The 27,484-nt window shown below is 28.4% G+C and overlaps 1 protein-coding gene across 1 annotated transcript; it reads left to right on the top strand.

Moving 5' to 3' along the window:
• The first annotated feature begins 339 nt into the window (after positions 1–339).
• LOC130670120 (catalase-like) lies at positions 340–27,484 on the top strand. The gene is made up of 7 exons (XM_057473333.1): positions 340–498; positions 4,547–4,721; positions 4,807–4,948; positions 5,574–5,904; positions 26,285–26,476; positions 26,560–26,796; positions 26,871–27,484. Exons 1-7 carry the CDS (start codon positions 445–447, stop codon positions 27,270–27,272), a joined length of 1,533 nt encoding a protein of 510 aa, XP_057329316.1. The 5' UTR covers positions 340–444; the 3' UTR covers positions 27,273–27,484.

Raw genomic sequence — 27,484 nt, 5'->3', positions numbered from 1 at the left:
ACTTCTCTAGTATAAGTGATTAGGTGATTACAAAGCCGACTCTGCGTTTTCGCGCGCTTTTGCAAAGAGGAGTTTCGTAAATTGATTTATAAAATAATGAAAATAAGAAAAACTAATCGGACATAACAACGCAATGAATTTGCCAATAAAAGAGCAAGGGAATCTTTACGCTTTTATTTCAACTATGCAAATATCAATACTAAGACCGTGTCGAACTTTACCGTTCATGCAGATACGTAAATTGTTTTTGCACATCGCGTTTGGTGTCTCCCACCTAGTCCAACGGAACACTCCAATAAAACCTCGCGGTTAATGCTAGAGAGTACAAGTGTACTATTGTGGATCTTCCATCCAGGTTTACTTTCATCATTCTTTAATTTCCTAAAATATTTTCCATTTCGTAACAAGCGTCGTATTGGTGATTGTAGTAACAAGAAGACAAAAATGGCTCGAGATCCAGCTTCAGAACAATTAAATGAATATAAAAAGACAGTAAAGGTATATGTACATTCCTTTTTTATTTTTTTATACTCATTTGCATCCAATTATTTACAAAATACATATATATGGGTTGAAGACAAGTTTATTTGAAATGTCCAATTTTAGTTATACCAATTAATAACATCTTATATTAACAAACGAAACCATAGTACGACACTCATGATAAAAGATAACTTGTTTCCATAAGCCCTTTCCAAGGAACGATAAATTGCAAAATTGCTAGGTCGAAAAAATTATTTTTCATGCAGTTTTATGAATTTTTATCAGGTCATTGCCAGTCTAAAATTTTATCAAATTTCATTAAGAGAATTTCATAAAAAGATTATTTTGCGGAGTAGGTATAAACATTATGCTAACAAAAATTGGATAGGTAAACTATTTTTATTTCAAAATAGTATTGTTATATATAAAATATTTCAAAGTAGTATTGTTATATATAAAATTCAATAATTAAATATATTTTACGTCTTTCTATCTTTTGCTGTTTATAAAAATATTTTAAGTCACTTCATACATCGCAAAAGCGAAACAAAATATTTGCCTAAATCCAGTATCGTTAGTGAGATATAGAATATCAATTTAGAGTGAATTAGGTCTTGAATCAAGAACTAAGATTGAAGTAATAGATGTAAAGAACAACCAATTATTGTTAGTTTTGTCTTGAATATGCAAACGGAGTCATCGCTCAAGCTAAATATTAAGGTATCATGCTTCAGACCATTTTCCTAATACAAGCAGAGCTAAAACGTAATGAGCTTCACTGCCGTAGCTCGTTGACAGATGAAAGCGAATAATAGCATAACTCAATGCACCTCCAACCCTGCAAATTTAACCATGAATTGAACGTCGTTTTTAAACTTTTGAATTGGATATCATGTTCGCACTACTGTTTTGAACTCTTTGACCTCGAAAATTTTCTAATAAACTAATATGTGAAGATCACATGATTTTACTCTCAGAAAAATTTCGAGTTGCAATAACTAAAACAACTCAACAAAAGCGTTTAGTTGAGATACTTAGATAGGCGGTAACATTTGTGTAGTTTAAATGTACCCGGGTCAAAAATAAAACTTGATTCAGACTTGCTTCACCTTATTTTCTTTTGAAGTTATCGATTTGCCGTCGATTTTTCGATAAGATCTCGACTTTTTCGACTTCGATTAAATTTTTTTCAACTTTTTGAACTTTTTTCATCTTATTTTCAACTTATTCGTCTTTACTTCAAGCACGATAGTCATTCACCTTACTTTTGACTTGCTGAACCAAGTCGAAAAAAAGTTATTTATTCGCCTTACTTTCGCCTTAATATATAGATATTATTTCACCTTAGTTTTGACTTTTTCGTCTCAAAATTTAAGTCGAATAAGTCTAAACCAAGTCAATTTCGACTTGATTTAAACTTTTTCGTCTCAAATCGTGACTAAGTAAGCCAGTTAAGTCTAAACCAAAGCAAAAACTCAATGTATTTTATATTTCCGTAAAAAAAAAGTCGAGTTTGTCTTGTGAAAAACGGCTCCAAATTTCGACTTGGTAAACCAAGTCTAAATCAAGTTTTATTTTTGACCTGGGTAGGCAACATTGTTCAGAAATTAGGCAGTTATACTATGTAAAATGTGAGATACAATATTTTCTTAACTGCTTCGTTCACGATTTTTCATGGCATGAATAAACCGATTAAGATGAGTTTTGAAACAACGTAAAGCTTGTGTTGAATTTTAAATATGATGGGATTTTGGAATCGATCGATTTAATGGTTTCTGAGATATTCGAAAATCACGAAATAAATGAATTTTGTTCAAAGAAATATAAATATTTTGAGTGTTAAATTTTAAAGAAACATATATTGATTTATCAATTATGGTCATAATGATGGTATTTTTAAAATCATTAGATTTATTGTTCATTAAACTTCCGACAGATAAAAAATTTTTTTTATAAAATCATTTTACAACCATAAGATCGATCGTGTCGGCTAGACTCAGAACAATAGTTTTCACCCATTTCTTACAAAAATAAACCTTTACTTCTTAGTTTTTATCTTCCTTTTTTGATAAAATATAGTTTACATACAAGCTGAAAAAAAAAATGCTAACTGTTACCATCTTGCAATAAGGAATGATTACCATCTGTATGAAATAAACATTATCATGCTGTTACGTTAATTATTCGTTTCTCGTATAGTAATATTTATTATTGCCGATAGTAATATTTATCATCTGGATGACCGCAAGAAGCTTTAATTCCATGGCCAGTAAAAAATAAATGATAATAATAATAACAATAATAGATAGTAATATTTCTTATGTCTGAAAAATTTTAAAATATTGCCTTCTCAGATAATAATGATTATCATCTTGGATAAAAATGCTTACCATCTCCGATAGGAAAGTTAACATAAAAGAATAAGAATCATTAAAACGTAAAGATGGGAATAGTTAATTTGTTAAGATGGGAAATATTACCACTTTTTTTTAAGCGTGTAGAAAAAAGAGTGTGACCGCCTTACAAAGGAAATATTAAAAAAGAATTATGTAAAAATCGAAATATTTAAAAAAATATTTATGTAAGATCGTGTAATGCAATGGAATTTGAAATACTTCTGGAATATAGATATAACTTTAAATACTTTATTTATTCTATGAATATTAAGAAGATAACAGATAAATTGATTTATATTCTTTAAAAACGAATGTTTGCTAAACATATTTCTAAAACATATAAATTTATGTGAATTGAATGTTGATGTTCATTGTGTTATTGCGCAATTTTAACCATTTTATGCAAATATTATAGATGATAAATATCCTTAATTACGAAAGCTGGATTAAAATGATTTGAACTTCAATCCACATGATTATTTTAAATGCAAATTCAAATTTTAAAATAAAGAAAAATTTGATCGATAAATAAGACTTTTTTTATTTATGAGATATTTCTCAAATCATTAGTTGTAATCAAAACTAGATTATATAATTTTTTGATTCAATAACACAAATAAATTATTTCAACATATATTTCAAATTTATTTACAGCAATAATTTATACAACTGCTAGGCACATTTTTTTGATTACATAAAGCGTAAATAATTACGTGCTATCTTTGCTAAATAATTTATATCCAACCCAGATACCAAAATGATAAATCTGTTAAAAAGTCAACATTAACAAATGGCTACCGAATTTGAAAACCTAATGAAGTAGAAATTTTTGAAAATATTTTTGCACATTACAAGCGTAATCACACTCTGTGTGCCATACGATCGGAATTGTTGTTCCGACTTAGTCACTCGCATTGAAACATTTATTCACTCTTCGATTTACTCTAAAACAGGTGAAATTGTATCCTAATACAAAGACATAGCTTGTTAAGGAATAACTTTCTTCCTGTATTGACTCAATTCGTTATTCTACTGATTCAAAATGAATTATTAAGGGGTTAACCCTTCATTACATAGGGCTAAAGAGATTCTCTCATCCTTTTTTTTTAACTTCGGTCTTTAAGATTTTGAATGGAATAACAACTTAAAAATTTTTATTTCTTCACAAAATTCTATGCTTTTTTGTATGATGTAAAAAAAATCTGGAAACCCGGTGACCCTGCAGGCCAGTTCCGAAACTCCCTGTTGTTTCCAAGCTCAAGGAACTCGAAAACATTACTGCCAATACATTTTCGAGCTTTTTAAGCTCGAAAATATTTTTAAGGACATTGGTATTTTCGAGCTCTTCGAGCTTGAAAAAAGTTGCGTTTCGTACTTATCTCCGAGAATTCGAGAAATTGAAAATAATGAATAAGTGTGTGTGCGCACATGTGTGTGCCATGCACGTGTGTGTATGCTCACATGTTTGTGCGCATATGCATGTGTGGGCGTACCCACGCGTTTGTGCGCTTATACATGTGTTTGCATGCATGCATGTGTGTTTATACGGGATCCTACACTGATCTTGTAACGGTAACAGGGCAGTCCCTATTGCAGCCACAGGTTATTCCTGTTGCAGCCAAATTTCTTTTTTTTCCGTGCAGAATTATATGATTGCCATTTTTTAGGACAAGCCACATGTTGTATTAACAGGAAATGGAGCTCCCATTGCCAATAAAACAGCAATTCTTACGGCTGGTCCAAGAGGTCCATTGCTTGTTCAAGATTCCGTATTCATCGATGAAATATCACATTTTGATAGAGAAAGAATTCCAGAAAGGGTGGTTCATGCTAAAGGAGCTGGTAAGAAAATAATAAAAACGTGACATTTTCAATGTAATTCGATATCTGATTCAAGGCTTTCGAAATGATTACTCCAATTTTACAGGTGCTTTTGGTTATTTTGAGGTCACTCATGACATAACACAGTATTCAAGAGCTAAAGTATTTTCGAAAATTGGGAAAAAAACTTCTATAGCCGTACGATTTTCCACTGCAAGCGGAGAAACTGGATCAGCAGATACAATAAGGTATCACACATAAAGTTTCAGTTACATTCAATTTATTTTATTTATGACTAAAATGGAAATTTTTCAACATTCTGGAGTAACTGGTTTGTATACAATATATCTGTATACTAGGTTGCGTCATTTCAGAGCAGTATTTTTCATTATCAAGTATTTGTGGAAAAAATTATAGCATACATCACAGAAAATTAAACCCTCTCTACACGGAAAAAAAATCCAGTTGAATTTACGATGCTAACATCGTAATTTTTACTATTAATTGCTGCAGTGGTGGACTATACCTTTAAAATCATCATTTTTACAATGTAGCATTGGAAATTTCATATAAGAAATAATATTTCAGTCAAAATACACAAAGTTTTAAGCTCTACTATAAGTTATGATGTGCACATCGTAAATTTTAATGTAATAGAAATTTCACATCAATGTATAAAATAATAATCTCTCTGGTATTGCATTCGAACCCGAGACCTTTCGAGCGAGAACTGAACGACGCCTTGGATCACTCGGTCACAGTAGGGCCCACAAGGATTTTCGTCACCAGAATCATTTCGATCGATCTTCCTCATATTTTTCTATCATTAATTGGAAATACAAAAAGCTTTAATTACAATTTTTTTGATTACAGAGATTCTAGAGGATTTGCTCTTAAATTTTACACTGAGGAAGGAATATGGGATCTTGTTGGAAATAACACTCCGCTACTTTTCGTAAAAGACTCATTCCTTTTTCCGAGTCTTATTCATGTACAAAAAAGAAATCCGGTAACTTTTCTGAAGGATAACGATATGTTTTGGGATTTTCTTTCACTCCGGCCTGAATCAACACACCAGCTTATGTTTTTATTCGGCGATCGTGGCATTCCGGATGGTTATCGTCATATGCATGGGTTCGGCGCAAATACTTTTAAATTTGTTAATAAGGAAAATGAGTTTGTCTGGTGTAAATTTCATTACAGGGTAAGATTGTTTAGTTATTAGCTTGCAAGAATAAAATTTGAACAGAAGATAAAGTGTTGCAATTAATCCGATAAATTGGAAAAACAGAGTATTCGAGAAAGGAAAAAATGTTATCCACATATTATAAAACGTCAAAAAATGTAATTTTATAACCCCGGGAAAAAATGATCAGACCTGATCAGACATGAACAGGCATGAGTCTTCAGGCTTGATCAGACATGAAAAATGACCATGCCTGACCAGGCCTGATCAGGTATGTTCATGTCTGTTCATGCCCATTCGGGTAAAAAAATTATATATATATATATATAAATATTAGGGTGATCCAAAAAATAACAAATTTTGTTTTTTTTCGTTTAAACAGGTTCAAGAGTTTCATTTAGATAAAAAAAGACGCCTGTAAAAATTAGAGCTCTTAATATTAACATTAAGAGGTTCCTCATCGCACTTTTCCATTTTCCATAAGAATAACATGGGAAAAATTTGTTTTACATCTTCTGATTTTTATAAGTAGCTAACGATGCGTCATAGGGATAAATGGCAGGCATTATTTTGTAAGGAATTGAATGCTCTACAAAAAAAGATTATTATCATTTTTTGAGGAATCTATTTGTTCAAAAGTTATTTGAGGTTGAAGTCGAATTCATATTAAATTTTGAGATTTTTTACTTTTCCGGTGAAACTATCAGACTTATCACAAAATATCATCAGACCTTTTTTGTAGACAATTTTATTCCCTAAAAGTTATTCCTAATAAAGTTTTTTCGAATTCCGCATTGTTTTCTAGTTATTTTAATTTTAATGTCAAGCTCTTAAAATCGATCAGAAGACTATTTTTTTATGAGCATGACATTAAAATTAAAATAACTAGAAAACAATGCGGAATTCGAAAAAACTTTATTGGAAATAACTTTTAGGGAATAAAATTGTCTACAAAAAAGGTCTAATGATATTTTGTAATAAGTCTGATAGTTTCGCCGGAAAAGTAGAAAATCTCTAAATTTAATATGAATTTGACTTCAACCTCAAATAACTTTTGAACAAATAGATTCCTCAAAAAATGATAAGAATCTTTTTTTCTAGAGCATTCAATTCCCTACAAAAATATGTCTGCCAATTATTCCTATGACGCATCGTTAGCTACTTATAAAAATCAGAAGACGTAAAAAAAATTTTTTCCATGTTATTCTTATGGGAAATAGAAAAGTGCGATGAGGAACCTCTTAATGTTAATATTAAGAGCTCTAATTTTCACAAGCGTCTTTTTTTATCTAAATGAAACTTTTAAACCTGTTTGGAAGAAAAAAAAAAGTTTCTTATTATTTGGATCACCCTAATAAATATATATAAAAATTATATATAAAAAATGACCCTATATAATTATATATGATTATGTATAACTATATTCAATTATACATGTATATTAGGGTGGCCCAAAAAAACCGACTATTTTTTTTTTTCGAGTCTCTAATGAAAATTTGTTAGTTTAAGATGTTTTAAGACGCCTCTCCAAAAATCAGCTCGATAAAAAATTTTCAAGAGGTCGCTCACGAATTTTAAAAATATCAAAAATGATCGAAATTCGGATTTTTTTGTTCTAAATTTCTTCTTTCTCGTGGCAGCTATAGTTTATATTTATGAAATCATGACTACCCTAAAAATTTCAGCTCAAAATTAAAATATTTAAACGTCGCTCAAGAATTTTGAATGTTCCCGAGTACTGTCTCTTGGACGTTTTCGAGCGACCCTCGAATATTAATAATAAACCTTCTCAATTTTTTCACCATCAATTTGTATCATAATGAATAAAAATACAACCCGAGAAATAGAAATAATAAATTATTTACATACTTTTTTATTTTTTAATTCAATTTTTAGGTTCTTTTGCTTATTCAAAACTTACCCAATTTTATTGTTCAAGACTGTCCTGTATATTTTCGGTTATGCAAAAGTTATATTTAAGTGGAATGACAGTAATTGAGTTATAAAAAAATACAAAAACTAATTCAAAGTATTAGTCACATATTATCAGTTAATATTCAAAATTCTTGAGCGCCGTTTAAATATTTAAATATTGGGCTGAAATTTTCAGCATAGTCATAATTTTACAGATAAATAGTATATTACATACCTAGGCCAGTAAAATAAGAAAAGTCTCAGAGCACATGTAATTGTTGGCCGAGGCGAAGCCGAGGTTGACAAACATGTGGTCTGAGGCTTTCTTTTTTACTGGCCAAGGTGCGTATACTATTTTTCTGCTCGACGAAGCCGGAAAGTTGCAACTTCGTTTAGGGCAGCGGCCCGAAAGTTGCCACTTTCCGGCCGGAGGGCAGAAAAAATATTGCTGCCACGAGGAAGAAAAAATTTAGAAACAAAAAATCCGAATTCCAATCATTTTCGATATTTTCAAAATTCGTGAGCGACCTCTTGAAAATTTTTTATCGAGCTGATTTTTGGAGAGGCTTCTTAAAACATCTTAAATTAACAAATTTTCATTAGAGACTCGAAAAAAAAAATAGTCAGTTTTTTTGGGCCACCCTATTGTATTTATAATTATTGCTATAAAAATAAAAAAAATAAAAAATTCGGGCGTGTGCAGGATTTGAACCGTGGACCTTGCGCTCGAAAGTGTAACTCGCTACCCACTGACCTAAGAAATTTAGTTGAAAAGTAAGTTTCGTATGAACTTCAAGTAATTAAAATCTTATACGTGATAGATTCTTGGTCAACAAAATTTTAGATCTATGAGCAGACATGAACAGACATGAACATATATGACCAGGCATGGACAGGTATGATCAGGCCTGAGCGTATTTAACGCTTCAGACATGAACAGGCATGAACAGACATGACCAGGCATGAACAGGCATGGACAGGTATGAACAGGCATGACCAGACCTGACTGTATTTAACGCTTCAGACATGAACAGGCATAAACAGGCATGATCAGGCCTGAGTGTATTCAACGCTTCAGACATGAACAGGCATGGACAGGTATGATCAGGCCTGATCATGTCTAATTTCAGGCCTAATCATACATGAACAGGCATGATCAGGTCTAATTTCAGGCCTGATCATACATGAACAGGCATGGTCAGGTCTGATCATTTTTTCCCGGGGTACTTCACTTGTCGTGTTATTAGCTAAATTGCAAAACATAGTCTTCCAGGTTTTTATTGTGCTCGATATCCCAGTGAACACATCAACGTAACAGGGATGTCACATTTATAGAACGAAAACTTCCGGTTACGGAAAATCGTAAGTCACATGTACATCACATCTTCATAACATGTATATCACAATTTCACACTCATTTACGTAACATTATTACGTAACATGATGAACGTAAATGTGATGTTAATGTGACGTACATGTTACATTGGTGATATAACTGTGATGTTATTTGAATATCATATTTACGTAACATAGAAGTCATGAAAAAATACAAATTTTACGTTGAGGTTATATAACAGTGACCTCTAAGTGACATCATTTTCTATTAAATTGTACAAAGCACTTTTATGTGCTAGAAATTGTAATTGCTATATTAAAAAAAAAAATTCATAAAAAAAAATATAAGAGATATTAATATGTGACTTATTGGCTGGAAAACATACATACTTTTTTTATACTAAAGTACATTTTTTTTAATAAATATTTAAAAATCTCCAAGTTCTTAATTTTTTTTATTTTTCTCGATACTGAATAGTCCAGTCGAGATAAGGATTCTTGTTCGCGAAAATTCCTGGAAGGCTATTTTTTTCACAGAATGATTCAGAATATGATGAAAATACGACAACCGAAAAAATCCAACAAAAAAGTGCTTAGCAAATATGTTTTTTTATAAAAAAATGGTCAAAATTCCAGTTTAACGCAAATATTTAACAATCTATAGCATATGGACAAAAAAAAACCCGAATAAAATTGAAAGAAAAAAAAATAATGAATTAAATGAGCCCTTATTTAAGTTCCTACGAGCTGTAGTTTGTAAATTATTTAAATGTTAATTAATTTTCTCGGCAACTTGATGTTATTTTTTATACATCAGCTGTTCCGACGCCGAAACTTGCCGAAGCGTGATGATACATGACGAAGCTGCGCGCGCGCTCGTTCGGGAAATTTGAAATTTGAAAAATTACTTTCAATTTTCTAGCTAAAAGATATTTATATTTTGTCCAACGAAAAAAATAAATAGTAATTGAATTTTTACTCCTATAAAAAATAATAAAATGGATCAATTCATAGCTTGAATGTTTTCTAAGAATATCAAAAATTAAAAATATTTTTTTTTTCGTAATTTATCTTATTTTTTATTATACTGAGAAAAAAAATACTTTTATTAAGGATATTCACTTGACACAAGAACATATATATACTTGATCATTTTCAAGAATATATAACTTTGTCTTAAGAATTTGTAGAATTGATGGAAATAATTTTTTCTTAATTTAAGCACAGCTATTCTTTTGTTTACCCACAATATCATATCAGATGCATAAAATAAATATTTGAAACGGATTGTTCGAACCAAGAAATTCTTGTTGGGACAATATTATTTCATTTTCTCAGTGTAAAATCGATTGTATTATTATTATTATATCCTAAAATTATAAATAAAAGTTGGCTTATAATTAAATATATACATATCATGCTTTACTGCAAAATTTTAAATATTTCCATAAAATTATTTATTCGAACAGAGGTATTAATGTAATACAATTTGGAATGAAAGGACGTTTGTGCGTCAGCTGAAAATAATTTGTTTTAAATGACTCAAATTTAAATAACTTGAATGAAAAATAAAATAAATTACGAAAAAAAAAAATATTTTTAATTTTTAATATTCTTAGAAAACATTTAAGCTATGAATTGATCCATTTTATTATTTTTTATACGAGTAAAAATTTAATTACTATTTAATTTTTTTGTTAAACAGAATATGTATATCTTTTAGCTAGAAAATTAAAAGTAATCGTTCAAATTTCAAATATCCCGAACGAACGCGTGCGCGAGTGCCATAGACTGAGCCTCAAGTAGATATCAAACCCTGTAGTAAGCCAACGAATGACCGAAAAATTTTAAGGATGGAACTATAATAAACTTTTCAAAAAAAAAGTTGTTATGAAAAATTGTTAAATCCAAGAACCGAAAAAAAATAATATTACTGTTTAAATTATTGATAAAAATGCCTCGAAGCATAATAAAAGTTCAACTGAAATGAAACAAATCAGTTTAAACTTATGATTAGAATATATTCGTGTACTGATTGTTATTGGTCATTTAAAAAATAAGTCACAACATAAATCTACCAAAACTACTCCGAACATCAGACGCACTATCAACCCTCTTAATAGAAAATTCAACTGTTGGTAAGGTAATTTCCCAGCGATAACAAGTGAAATAGATATGCACAGCGGATAAATACAAGAAAGTACAAACAGTTGCAAAAGTATTTGAAATAATTTTTTCATGTTAACTTTTTGGTTTCATGATGAGTAATAATTAACTTTTAGAATATTTTTTAGGCAATAAATAATATTGAATGATAATGTTTAAAGATGAAACACCATAAATAAATTATGCTTAAGTAATAAATTTTACACACCACCGAAAACATCGGTATAAAAAATTAAAAAACCTCAGCTGTTAAAAATTCTGATTAATTATTTATTGTAATATCTTATTAAAGTTAATACAAAAAGTTTTAATTTTATTTAAAGACATTCATGTAATTAAGTTAAATATTAATAAAAGGAATGAAACATTTTTTTACTTGCAATATTCCTATAAATAATAATAAAAATAAATAATTTTAACGTATGAAAAAGTTGAATTTTTTAAAATTTTTGACGACTTTCAACTGTCATAAACGTATCTAAATTTTATCAATTAATAAAAAAACAAAAACAAAATTAAAGCGTTAATTGAAAAATGGGTAGTGTCGTTGAAATTTTGCTGACATATAGGTCGGAAGAAAAAAAATATTTAAAAACTTTCAACTGTCGTAATTGTGTTAAAATTTTATTAATTAATAAAAAAAAAAAATTAAAACCCTTATGAAAAATAACGAGTAATAATTTCGCCGAGGCATAGAATTAAAAAAATTATTTTCAGTTTTTATCAATTAGGAGTTATAACTATAAACTTGTTGAATAAATTTTAGTCTAATAATAAATTTGAAAGTTCGTATTATAAAATTGAGATAAAGATTTACTGAAAATTATTTAACAAATTTTGTTGAACTCCTAATTGATATAAACTGTAAACAATTTTCTTCCAATCTATATGTCAGCAAAATTTCAACGACATTACCCATTTTTCAATTAACGCTTTAATTTTGTTTTTGTTTTTTTATTAATTGATAAAATTTAGATACGTTTATGACAGTTGAAAGTCGTCAAAAATTTTAAAAAATTCAACTTTTTCATACGTTAAAATTATTTATTTTTATTATTATTTATAGGAATATTGCAAGTAAAAAAATGTTTCATTCCTTTTATTACCCGGGAAAAAATGATTTTGCCTAATCATATATGATCATGCATAATTGTCTATATATGATCAGATCCAAAAATTGGCCAGGTCTGATCATACATAACTTGATCTGTTTATACATGATCATATATGATTATATATAATCACGCATGAACGAATATAGTCATTTTTAGAATCTCATTTAGAATATCTGTAAATTATTAATTAAGTAGTTTAATTAGGATTTATTGTCTTCATCAATATCAATGTTGGTTAAAATTAAATAAAAAAAAAAAAAAAAAAATTATTAACCATCGACAATTATTTTACTACGAGGTCACCCATCCAATTAATGACCAACGCCGATGCTGCTTAACTTTGGTTATCGATGGTTTGTAGTCTGATCCTCTAGTCTGTTATACACTTACAATTAAGAAAAGTTTATGGCATTACTTAACTCAAATAATCAAATTGATACTTTATACTTTTAAATTACTGCCGAAACCTTTGAACATTTTTTAAGTATTGGGGATTTAAGTTTGATTGATAGTTGACAGAATAAAAATTTAATAACATTGATATTAAAAAATTGTCATATTATTTAATATATATATATATATATACATTTAAATATTTATAGGTTTCATATCAATGAAATCTGATCAGATTTAAAATAGACATATATAACTACATATAGGTTTATATCAGTCACGTCTGATCAGATCTAATTATATATAGGCCTATATCTAATTATATATGGGTTTGTATCAATCATGTCTGATCAGATCTAATCATGTATAGACTTATATATGATCATATATGGGGTTATAACATCTAGGTATGATTATATCTAATTATATATAGACTCATATATGATCAGACCTGATCATATATAGACTTGTACATGATTATATATGGGGTCATAACAGCCAGGTATGATCAGATCTAACTATATATAGACTTATATATAAATCGATCTGATCATATATAGACTTATGTATGATTATATATGGGGTCATAACAGCCAGGTATGATCATATCTAATTATACATAGACTTATATATAATCAGATCTGATCAGATCTAATTATATATAGACTTATATATAATCAGATCTGATTATATATAGACTTATATATGGGCTTATAACAGCCAGGTATGATCAGATCTAATTATGTATGGGGTCATATATAATTATATATAATTATATATGACCCCATATATAATCATGCATGATTATATATAACTTCATATATGATTATATATAATCATATATGATCATATATATGAACATATATAATCATATATGATTAGGCAAAATCATTTTTTCCCGGGTAATATTTAACTTAATTACATGAATGTCTTTAAATAAAATTAAAACTTTTTGTATTAACTTTAATAAGATATTACAATAAATAATTAATCAGAATTTTTAACAGCTGAGGTTTTTTAATTTTTTATACCGATGTTTTCGGTGGTGTGTAAAATTTATTACTTAAGCATAATTTATTTATGGTGTTTCATCTTTAAACATTATCATTCAATATTATTTATTGCCTAAAAAATATTCTAAAAGTTAATTATTACTCATCATGAAACCAAAAAGTTAACATGAAAAAATTATTTCAAATACTTTTGCAACTGTTTGTACTTTCTTGTATTTATCCGCTGTGCATATCTATTTCACTTGTTATCGCTGGGAAATTACCTTACCAACAGTTGAATTTTCTATTAAGAGGGTTGATAGTGCGTCTGATGTTCGGAGTAGTTTTGGTAGATTTATGTTGTGACTTATTTTTTAAATGACCAATAACAATCAGTACACGAATATATTCTAATCATAAGTTTAAACTGATTTGTTTCATTTCAGTTGAACTTTTATTATGCTTCGAGGCATTTTTATCAATAATTTAAACAGTAATATTATTTTTTTTCGGTTCTTGGATTTAACAATTTTTCATAACAACTTTTTTTTTGAAAAGTTTATTATAGTTCCATCCTTAAAATTTTTCGGTCATTCGTTGGCTTACTACAGGGTTTGATATCTACTTGAGGCTCAGTCTATGGCACTCGCGTGCGCAGCTTCGTCATGCATTGTCACGCTTCGGCAAGTTTCGGCGTCGGAACACCCTGTGGAAAAGCCCCATACATTCTGATATTGAATATTTTTTATGAGAATCTACACGGAGAGAAAAATATCGCCAGATTAAGTATACGTATCGCTATTCTGGCTATATATATAGTCATCTTACTTAACGATACGCCGTATAGCCAATTCAGCTATACAGAGTATCCTCACAGTGGATCGTCAAAATGACGATTCGTATTCTTATTTTAGGCATTTTATGAATCGCTGACATGACTATTGCGCAAACTCTGTGTTTAGGCATCCGGCAACCGAGAACGATGATACGTATAGCCAATTTAGCTGTACGGATCTTCATGCTGGCTATACAGATACTTATAACAACGAAACTACATATCGTACAAAGGCTATTCGTCGTATTGTTAAATTAAATAATCGAATACTTAACCTAACCCAAAAACGTATCTTTCCTTTAACGATACTATAGATCATTAAATTAATATGAGAGTATTCCTAAATTAGGTATACGAATCGTTATTCTGACGATACGTCATTTGAGGATACATTGGATAGTCATTCTGTCGATATTTTTTTCTCCGTGTATGAGCTTCGAAAATATCTATGAGATTTAAAAAAATTCTCATATGAATTTTTATGAGAATCTATGAGTCAAAGCTTTTGATGTTTTCCTATCATGATTTCCGTACTAGATTTTTAAAAGAATGAGTAAGATTTTTTAATTTATGAGATCTTGTGACTCGAATTCTGCCAACGATTATGAGATTGAATAAATACTTTCACTTCTATAAAATTGTTACAGTTTATTCTAATGTATTTTCAATAAGAATTGATCAGGCGAATTCCGATGTTATAATACTTACACAGAAAAAACAGATATCTTGAGTCAAGAAAATATTTTTGAAGACAAACGTTTTCGGGAACCAAGTCAAGATTTTCTTGAGCCAAGAGAATTCGTCTTGGTTGGAGAAGATTTCTACTTTATCTGAGAAAATTTAGGTCTCCAAAAAAATTTTCTTGAATCAAGAATATTTACCTTCAGTCGAGAATTTTTTTTTGCGTGTACAAAATCTCAATAAGATTATTTTTTTATATGAAATTTTCAGAATTTATAAGTTTTAGTAAGAGTTATCCTAGGAGATAATATCTTATTGAATATCATAAAATATTTGCCATATTTTATGAGAAAATATTTAACATGTATTTCTTCGAAATTTTATGAGACTGAATCAGGAATCACATATGTGATTAAACAAAAGTATTTGAAAGGATTAAAAAAATTTATATCCTTATGAATGCTATCGAATCCTGAAAATATGATTCAGAAGGATTTAACATGATTCAAATTTTTTAATTCTGTTAAATACTATTTAATCCTGAAAACATGATTTAACAGGATTTGAAATGATTTAAACTGTCAAATACTTTTGAATACTTTTTAATCCTAAAAAGATAACGAAATAAAAACATTATTTCAGGATTAAAAAGTATTCGGTAGCATTAGAAATTTCAAATGCTAGTTGAATCCTTTTATATCCTAAAAAGATAACGAAATAAAAATATGATTTCAGGATTAAAAAGTATTCAATAGTATTAGAAATTTTAAATGCTAGTTGAATCCTTTTATATCCTAAAAAGATAACGAAATATAAAAATTATTTCAGGATTAAAAAGTATTCGGTAGCATTAGAAATTTCAAATGCTAGTTGAATCCTTTTATATCCTAAAAAGATATTAAAATAAAAACTTTATTTCAGGATTAAAAAGTATTCGATAGCATTAAAAATTTTAAATGCTAGTTGAATCCTTTCATATCCTAAAAAGATAACGAAATAAAAACATTATTTCAGGATTAAAAAGTATTCGATAGCATTAGAAATTTCAAATACTGGTAAAATTCATTTAAATCCTAAAAAGATAATGAAATATAAAAATTATTTCAGGATTAAAAAGTATTCGGTAGCATTAGAAATTTCAAATGCTAGTTGAATCCTTTTATATCCTAAAAAGATATTAAAATAAAAACTTTATTTCAGGATTAAAAAGTATTCGATAGCATTAAAAATTTTAAATGCTAGTTGAATCCTTTCATATCCTAAAAAGATAACGAAATAAAAACATTATTTCAGGATTAAAAAGTATTCGGTAGCATTAGAAATTTTAAATGCTAGTTAAATCCTTTTATATCCTAAAAAGATAAAGAAATAAAAATATTATTTCAGGATTAAAAAGTATTTAATAGCATTAGAAATTTTAAATGCTAGTTAAATCCTTTTATATCCTAAAAAGATAACGAAATAAAAATATTATTTCAGGATTAAAAAGTATTCGGTAGCATTAGAAATTTTAAATGCTAGTTAAATCCTTTCAAATCCTTCTACTCCTTTCGATTATTTTAGTATTAAAAAGTATTTAATATGATTAATCGTGAATTTTAAAAAAGGATTTACAGTATTTAGAAGGATTTGAAAGTATTAAAATTTTAATCCTTTTTAATCCTGTCAAATACATTTTTTTAATCAGGGTATGGACAAATGCAGACCTTTTTCTCATAAAAATTTTTATGAGAATTAGTAAGAAAATCTATAATCGAATTAACTTGTGAAAACCCGATGAAAAAAGATTTTGTCTAATCATATATGATTATATATGTTCATATATGTGATCATATATGATTATATATAATCATATATGAAGTTATATATAATCATGCATGATTATATATGGGGTCACATATAATTATATATAATTATATATGACCCCATACATAATTAGATCTGATCATACCTGGCTGTTATAAGCCCATATATAAGTCTATATATGATCAGATCTGATTATATATAAGTCTATATATAATTAGATCTGATCAGATCTGATTATATATGAGTCTATGTATAATTAGATATGATCATACCTGGCTGTTATGACCCCATATATAATCATACATAAGTCTATATATGATCAGATCTATTTATATATAAGTCTATATATAGTTAGATCTGATCATACCTGGCTGTTATGACCCCATATATAATCATGTATAAGTCTATATATGATCAGGTCTGATCATATATGAGTATATATAATTAGATATAATCATACCTGGCTGTTATAACTCCATATATAACCATATATGAGTCTATATATGATCAGATCTGATCATCTATAAGTCTATATATAATTAGATATAATCATACCTAGCTGTTATAACCCCATATATGATCATATATAAGTCTATACATGATTAGATCTGATCAGACATGATTGATACAAACCCATATATAATTAGATATAGGCTTATATATAATTAGATCTGATCAGACGTGACTGATATAAACCTATATGTAGTAATATATGTCTATGTATGATTAAATCTGATCAGATTTCATTGATATGAAACTTATAAATATTGAAATATATATATATATATATTAAATAATATGACAATTTTTTAATATCGATGTCATTAAATTTTGATTCTGTTAACTATCAATCAAACCTAAATCCCCAATACTTAAAAAATGTTCAAAGGTTTCGGCAGCAATTTAAAAGTATAAAGTATCAATTTGATTATTTGAGTTAAGTAATGCCATAAACGTTTCTTAATTGTAAGTGTATAACAGACTAGAGGATCAGACTACAAACCATCGATAACCAAAGTGAAGCAGCATCGGCGTGGGACATAAATTGGATGGGTGACCTCGTTGTAAAATAATTGTCGATGGTTAATGATTTTTTTTTTTTTTTCTTTTTATTTAATTTTAACCGACATTGATATTGATGAAGACAATAAATCCTAATTAAACTACTTAATTAATAATTTACAGATATTCTAAATGAGATTCTAAAAATGACTATATTCGTTCATGCATGATTATATGTAATCACATATGATCATGTATAAACAGATAAAGTTATGTATGGTCAGACCTGGCCAATTTTTGGATCTGATCATATATAGACAATTATGCATGATCATATATGATTAGACAAAATCTTTTTTCATCGGGAACTTAAAAGATTTAATTTTAATTTAAAAGCTATGTGATTTAACAGTTTTTGTAAGTTTTAGTTATAAGACTATTACTTATAAAATATTATGGAGTACTTATGAGATTTTATAAATAATTTCCATTCACATAAAATATTAATTTTATCAGATTCATTCAAAAATAATTGCTTAACTTCATTTTTTTTAATAAGAATTTACACCAAAAATACTAACATTATCACTTTTTCTTGCACTTTGAATATTTTAACTGTTCGGAGATGAGTGAAAATATAAGTTTTTATGTGATTTTTTACAAACCCAGAAATGTATCTTGCCCCATTTTTTTTTTTTTGATCCAAGATACATTATTTTTTTGTAGCAATATTGCATTTTTTTGGTAAAACAGAATAAAATTTCTCGGAACAAGTACTATTCTTTTCACGCAAGTATTTTTGTATTCTCCGACCAAAATAACAAAAGTTGCTTAAGCCAAGAGAAAAAATTTCTCGGGAGAAAAGATCGATATGGAGAAGGGGAAAGTCACCGCTGCTAGGCAGCAGCAGCGGGAGTAGTTCCGTGCTCGCCACGAGATCGCGCCTACGACATGTAGTGTCCCTGGTAAGACATTTATTTCAAAAGTGTCATATTCCAAATTTCAATACGATTTTATTCGAGTACTCTTCTGTCATTTGACAGACCAACACGTACCTGATTGGGTTGTACTATGGTATATCCCACAATACATGATGACTTTAATATTTAATATTAATGTTTACTTGAGTAATTTTTGATGAATAAATAAACTGACTCAATTTCATATATTTTTCGTGAATAGATTGCTAAGGATTTTCCGCGTAAATAGTCATACAAATATTCTTGAGTATACATAATAAAAACTATTTGAATTCATGCTAAAAAATTCAATAATTTAGCATATAAACCTTAATCAATACTAAAGAAACTATAACAATCAATCTCATAAATTTTTTCGTTACTATATGGAAAATTACTGTACTCACATTGATTAATCAGTATCAAATCTTGTATAATTACTTCAGAAATCGTCTCATACAATCTTATTAATTTCCCAAATCTACTCAATTGTAAACTTTACATTTTTCGAAAACTTATAAGTACCCCTCGCGGTTTTCATGATACGGTTTGAACACTGTATTAAAAGAGCATACACGTAGTCGATAACAAGTAGTTTTACCGTATTTATACGGTATGTTTGTGAAATTTAATTACGGTATTCCTACAGAGCTTATACTGCGTTTATACGAAGCTTATACGGCATTTCTACCGTATTAATACGTTATTTCTACCGTAATAATACGGTACTTCTACTGTATTAATACGGCATTTCTATAAGATTAATACTTAATGTATATGATATTAATACGAAATTTCTACCGTAACAATATGACATTGTTAGCGCAATAATACGGCATTTCTACTGAATTTATACGGCATTTCTACCGAGTTCACACAACAATTCTACTGATTTAATGAGGTGTTTATACGGAATTTATCCAGTACAAGGTAAAGAAAACTATATATAATTATTAATGATAAATGGCTCTATATAATTATTTATATTGCTTTACAATGTATTATGTCACTCGTATATTTTTAATCATATAGTAGAGATTCTATAGACTTTTGATTAAAATATTTTTGTTAAAGCTCAAGTTCAAATTCAGAGATAAATTATTTATGGAAACATTGATAATAAATATTTTTGTCATTATGTAATATAGGTTGTACTATATTACCATCAAAAAAGGTACTTATCACTCTATCAATTAACGGAGGAGTACCCGCGCCAGAATGGTCACAATTTCGGAATATAAGACTTCTGAAATAAGTTTCTTACCAGGGACACTAGAAATCGTAGGCGCTTCCTAGTGGCGCGCACCGAACTATTCTCGCTGCTGCTGCCTAGCACCAGTGACTTCCCTCTCTTCCATATATATCTTTTCTCCCAAGAAATTTTTCTCTCGGTTTGAGTAACTTTTTTTTTTTTTTGGTTGGAGCATACGAAAATTCTTTTGTTAAACAAATAGTAATTATTCCAAGAAATTTTATTTTTTTCAAACAAAAAAATGCAATATTGCTACAATAACCTGGCACGGCTTTCTTCAATAAAATATCTCTTATTTTGAGAAATAAAAACTTTTAAAACAATTAAAAATTTTTCGACTAAAGCATAAAAATTTGTTAACTTGAGGAAAAAAAATTTTGATTCAAAGTAAAGATTTCAAAATAATTATTTATTTGATGTAAAAAAATTTTTATTTTCCGAATCTTTAAAAAAAATTTTCTTGTATCAAGAATATTTTTCTTAGTTCAAGTTAACTGTATTTTCTGTGTAGAGAAACTAAAATTTAAAAGACGCGTGAAGGTTTTTATAATGTACAAATAAAGAACTTGATGAGCTAAAAAAAGACTTTTATGTCAAAATACCCATACGACATAAACACTGCAGTGTTTAGACATGTTTCAATTGAAGAATGTAATTTTTAATCATAAAATAATCCTAGTTATTAATATTGATCCTAAATGTATTTCAAAATTATCTGATGTTCTTGCGAATCATTACTACATAGAAAAAACAATTAACTCGAATCAAGAAAACAATTCCTGATTCAAGAAATTTTGTTTTCACGATTCGGAAAAGTAAAATTTTCTTGCACCAAGTAAATAATTATCTTGAAATTTTAATCTTGAATCAAAATTTTTTTTCCTCAAGTAAACATATTTTTATGTTTAAATTGAAAAATTTTTACTAGTTTCAAGAGTTTTTATTTGTTAATGAGAGAAATTTTTTTGAAAAAATTTTTTTGTAAAAGTAAAAATGAACTAGTTCATTTTTACAGCTGTACTTTTTTATTGAAAAATTGAAAGCAGAACATAGTAAAGAGATGAGCCATTTAAGAATGCAAGTAGTAGTAAAACATATTGTATCTGTTATAGAATCTGAAGATTGTTTGTTAATAAAACTGAAACATATGAAAAGTATTTTTCAGCCTGTAAGAGTGAGACGGCATAATCACTGTATAAATGCGGCATAACCACCATATTTATACCGCATAAATACCGTTTAAATACGGTGCGAACATTATATGAATACCGTGTAACCACTGTTTAAATAAGGTATAACAACCGTATAAATACGGTATAACCGACGTTTAAGTACAGCATAAAAACCATATAAATGGAGTATAATCATTGTACAAATACAGTATTGCGAGAGCGTAAATACGATATAAACACAGTATAAATACGGTACAGTCCCTATATAAATTTGGTATCAACACAATATATTTACGGTATTAATACGGTAATAAAATTTCACAAAAATACCGCATTTATACCTAAGGTATACCGTAATAATACTTATACCCAAAAAATACTCGGAAAATACCGTAGAAATACCGTTATGGCAATTCCGCGAGGGACTTATAATCACAATGTTACACCTTCTGTTTCTTATAGATTCTGATAATTTATATGAGAATTTTAAGAAAAATTTTTTTTTGATGCACCTTCTATGAAAGAATAATTGTATCAGAATTTTTGAGATTTTTCGCGGACAAATATTGATCGTTTTCTCATAGCCAATTTTTTTTATGAGATTTTATGAGACCTTTTCCACAGGGCAGCTGATGTATAAAAAATAACATCAAGTTGACGAGAAAATTAACTAACATTTAAATAATTTACAAACTACAGCTCGTAGGAACTTAAATAAGGGCTCATTTTATTCATTATTTTTTTTTTCTTTCAATTTTATTCAGGTTTTTTTTGTCCATATGCTATAGTTTGTTAAATATTTGCGTTAAACTGGAATTTTGACCATTTTTTTTTATAAAAAAACATATTTGCTAAACACTTTTTTGTCGGATTTTTTCGGTTGTCGTAGTTTTAGCATATTCTGAATCATTTTGTGAAAAAATTAGCTTGCCAGGAATTTTCGCGAACAAGAGTTACTTTTCAGGCCTAACTCGACTGGACTATGAAATATTATTTTTTTTTTTGAGTATCTTCCCATATAACTCGACATCAGACAAAAATGTATCCGTTGGACTTGTTACCTCGAATGTGCATTCGATTGGGGGATAAAAGGTGGATCATATTTATCCTTGGAGGAACAATTTACGCGCCCATGAAAATCTTAGCGGTGAATTCCTGAACTACCAAATATTTATTGTGCAGCGACTGCATGTTCTCACGTCAGACACTTTATTAATTTTTCCGCCTGCTTGTAAATAATTGTTTTATAATTATTTTTATCGTTATTTATTTGTTTTCAATTTAATAAAAAAGAATAATAACAATAAAAATTAGAAAAACCAAATAAAATGTCTAATCATAAAATCAATATATTAATAACAATAAAAATAATTATTTCAATTATGTATAAGCAAATGAAAATACAGATGTAAATTTATATAAATAAAACAAAAAAGTTACTCCACCGATTCGACATAAACCTCAGCGGGTTTCAATATCAAATATTATTTCTTACATAAATTTAATGTAAAAATATTAATTATAACAAATACATGATTTTTATGAATAACCCTTTTTATCGCAATGCCGTCGAAATACGTACATCATTTTAAAGTAAAATTTTTTTCATAAATGTGATTAAATGTTTCGATGTAAAAAAAATGTAACTATTTTTTATGTAAGAGTGCTGTAACAATATGAACATATCCGAAACATTACATTGTGATGTAAATGTGCCCGTATGAAAAAACCATATACTGTCGATAATATATAAAAAAATATATGGTAAATAACTGAACATATATGGCGGCAAAATTATTAATATTGATTAATATATGATTTATCATATATAATAATTTATACGTTTAATATTATAATAATCCATATCATTTATAATATATGTAATTATATACATGTGATATTGTATCAAAAATTATATGTCCGCTTTATATATTAATTTATAACGTAAAATATATGTTTCATTTTATAAATTAATTTATAATTTCAATATTATTATAATCTATATAATTTATAATATATGTAATTGTATACATATGATATTACATTTCAAATTATATTCTCATTTTATATATAAACTTATAATTTCAATATTATAGTAATTTCGATAAATTAAAGGAACAAAAAAATTTTAGAAATTTTTTAATGATTTTTGCAAGACTGTAACTTCATGAAAAATAATCGTATCGTGATTTAAAAAAAAACATTTTATAGCTTGAAAACTCTAGTTTTATATTTGTGCAAATATATATAAACATATATCTATATAAATATATATTTACATACATTTATACAAATATATGTGAACATATGTTTATATAATTATAAATTTACATGTATAAATATTATATGTCAGTCATATAATTAAATCGTATATCCTATCATATAACTTAAAGTATAGTATAAAATATTATAAGCAATATTTATAAGTTAGCATGTAAAAAAAATATATTACCGATATATATGTTGCAAATTATAAAATCATATAATATTTCGGCAAAATTTTGTATATGGCTCCATATATGACTTCTTATAATTCCATATAATTTATCATATATTTCGAATTATACTGAAGCTCATATATTGCTTTTTCATACGGGTGACGATAAAATAGAATCACCAAGATTAGAATCACACATAGAATCACATAGAATCACACATAATTCCGAGGTAATATCTAGAATGTAAAGCTAACGTCAGTATGTGATATAAATATAACATTACATTTAGGTCACCAATGTGATATCACTCGGTCAGTAACATGCATGTAATCTTAATGTCACATTTACGTCACAAATTTGACGTACCATTTACATTACAATTTATATCATCAGAATGTAAAATTTACGTTGAATTTGTTACGTTACATGTTCTCTAGATGTGATATCACTGTTACGTTGGTGTGTTCACTGGGTAGCAATGAAAAATTCTTTATCAGGGAATGCTGTATATGCAGGAATAATAAATTCATTCTTTTGTTTGACCAGCTTAGTAGTTCTTTGTTTAAACAAAAATATTTCCCTACTTTTTAATATTTTTTGTTCATCTTTCATACTTATTAACAATGGATTGAAATTTTAAGAAATTTAGTTTTTCAACAATATTAACTTATTCTAAAGAATTAAAATCAAATTTATACAGTGATTAAAAATAATTAAACAAGAATTTTCCAAATAGAAATGTAATTTTTCGCTATTAATAATACCATAAGAATGCGTCGAAAAATCGTATGAGTATGAATTTACAGGAGGGTGGAAGCATAAATATAAAAAGAGATACTGTCTTTCAGCTCTTCCCTACGTTCACCTCATACTTACTTTTCCTTTATATAAATTTGTTCTCCATCTTTACTAAAAATGGAGAGATTGATTTTGTGTATCCAATTCAAAATTTATGTTGAAATTAAACTTCCGAAACTCTGATTAAAAAATTACAGTTTGGGAAAAAAAATTTTTAAATTTCTATTTATTTGAAACAAATTTCATAAAAAGTCATCATGTTTTATTGTGAGTATATAGATTAGTCTCAGAGCTGGTGGGTGATCGACTTTTACCCATCAGATAACTCGATGAGACATATTTTTTATCAAATATAATTTATTAACAACCATGCCTATGATAACTTGCCTATCGAAAAGTGTTAATAACTATTTTTACTTGAATTAATTTTAATCAATTTTCTTTCATCACCTTCACTCTTTTGATAACCGAACGAATTTCATCTCAACTGATAGTTTTTAACACACAGAATATGCCTAGGTAGGCTTGCCTACCTATTTCTACGCATGGCTACCTGACAAGTAGATGTGAACAGGTAAGTCAGTATAGGTAACTACACTGACCTGAAAACCAGTCGAAATTGATGTCATAAGTAAGATATTTTAATTACAAAACCAAAGTATAGGTTTGCCTGCAAAAAATCGTAGATGAAATATTATCGCCAAGCTATAAAGTTTTAGGATTGGAGCTATTTGATAGGTGTGAGAGAGAAAGTAGAGCGCGATACCGACATGGTCTGGGTTTAATTCCCAGTTCGGGCAATCTATATTTTTCTCAATTTATCTATAAATTGTCTTATTGAGAAGGTTAATTGTAAGTTTAGGTTTCACTCTATTTAAAAATTAGTCTGCCACTCACATGTACACGAGCATGCGCACTCGGATACATTCAACGGTCAGGTAGCGTGAAGCTGCTATGCTGTGTCCTGTTCTATGGTTTTGTAATTAAAATATCTTATTTATGACATCAATTTCGATTGGTTGTCAGATTGGTGTAGTTACCTGTACTGACTTACCTGTTCACATCTGCTTGCCAGGTAGCCATGCATAGAAACAGGTAGGCAAGCCTACCTAGGCATATTCTGTGTGTTAAAAACTATCAGTTGAGATGAAATTTGTTCAGTTATCAAAAGAGTGAAGGTGATGAAAGAAAATTGATTAAAATTAATTCAATTAAAAATAGGTTTGAACACTTTTCGATAGGCATGTTTGTTAATAAATTATATTTGATAAAAAATATGTCTCATTGAGTTATCTGATGGGTGAAGGTCGATCTCCCACGGTCTCCTCTACTAGATATTTATTAATAAATGATTACGTTTTTATGAATAAAAAATCAAGATTTTGCACTAGATTCGAAAAACTAATTTCGTATTTTGAATATTTTTAAAAACAAGAAACATTCATTGAAAATAAGCATCATGTATTCGGGTAATCTTATAACAAGTAAAGTATTCCATTTTTCAATATAATTATTAATATATTTAATATTTACTTATCAGACCAACCAAGGTATTAAAAACCTCGATGATAAAAAAGCTGCAGAAATAAGTTCACATGATCCAGATTATGGTATCAGAGATTTATACAATGCGATTGCTAAGAAAACACTTCCTTCATGGACATTTTACATTCAAGTCATGTCTGAGCAACAGGCTGACAAATTCCGGTGGAATCCTTTCGATGCGAGTAAGGTGATCGTCGGGCTTTTATCATTTTTTACTTTTATAATACGAATCGAGAGATAACATCAAAATTTGATTAAATTGGAAAATAGGTATGGCCCCACAAAGAGTTTCCTCTTATTCCCGTTGGAAAATTTGTATTAAACAGAAATCCGGCTAATTATTTTGCTGAGGTCGAACAGTTGGCCTTTAATCCCGGAAATTTGGTACCTGGTATTGAAGCAAGCCCAGATAAATTACTCCAGGGTCGTCTTCTCTCTTATGGAGACTCTCAGAGACATCGTCTTGGACCGAACCATCTTCAAATTCCTGTTAACTGTCCTTTCAAAGTAATAAATATTTTAAACGAACCAAAAATTATTTTTCATATATGTATAATACGAGTATTTCTTTTTTAACACAGATCATATCAGTAATGAACTATCAGCGTGATGGTGCGATGATGATATATGATCAGAATGGAGCTCCAAACTATTATCCTAATAGCTTCAAGGGGCCCGAAGTACGCCCTGATGTACAATCTCCACCATTTGGCATCTTTGGTGATGCAGACCGTTACGAGCCCGTTAATGAAGATAATTTTGGCCAATCTACAACCTTCTGGCGTAAAGTGCTTGATGCTGAGGCAAAGACTCGACTAGTAAACAATCTCGTTGCAAGTCTGTCAAAAGCTTCAACTTTTATTATCGAACGTGCTGTTAGAAACTTTTCTCAAGTTGATGTTGACCTTGGCCAGAGATTAACAGCAGAACTACGAAAGGCAGGAAAGTTAATTAGTGTTTCTGGGAAAAGCGCGAACTTATAAATTTATTTTGATTGTTTTTAGAAATATCTTGATAGATGAATGACTTCCTTAGCATAAGTCATAGGTGTGATTATAAAAATTTATTATATGACTATGTAACTATTCAAATAAAATACTGTAAAGCTAATTCGTAATAATGAATACTGACTATTGGTAATAGCTATTTACTGTAGTAATTTCTTGAGACAAACAACTTGCTTAAGATGCATCCA

Source organism: Microplitis mediator, chromosome 1, assembly GCF_029852145.1.
Source record: "Microplitis mediator isolate UGA2020A chromosome 1, iyMicMedi2.1, whole genome shotgun sequence".
NCBI classification, from domain to species: domain Eukaryota; kingdom Metazoa; phylum Arthropoda; class Insecta; order Hymenoptera; family Braconidae; genus Microplitis; species Microplitis mediator.
The sequence above is the reverse complement of the archived record's forward strand: the minus strand, read 5'-3'. Positions and strand labels throughout refer to the sequence as shown.

What these genes read in the sequence shown, in the direction of transcription:
- LOC130670120 (XM_057473333.1), top strand. Translation starts at nt 445, where the DNA reads ATGGCTCGAGATCCAGCTTCAGAACAATTAAATGAATATAAAAAGACA. An exon ending in ATCCTTTCGATGCGAGTAAG is followed by an intron (nt 26,477 to 26,559) that starts GTGATCGTCGGG and finishes ATTGGAAAATAG; the next exon opens with GTATGGCCCCACAAAGAGTT. An exon ending in CTGTTAACTGTCCTTTCAAA is followed by an intron (nt 26,797 to 26,870) that starts GTAATAAATATT and finishes TTTTTAACACAG; the next exon opens with ATCATATCAGTAATGAACTA.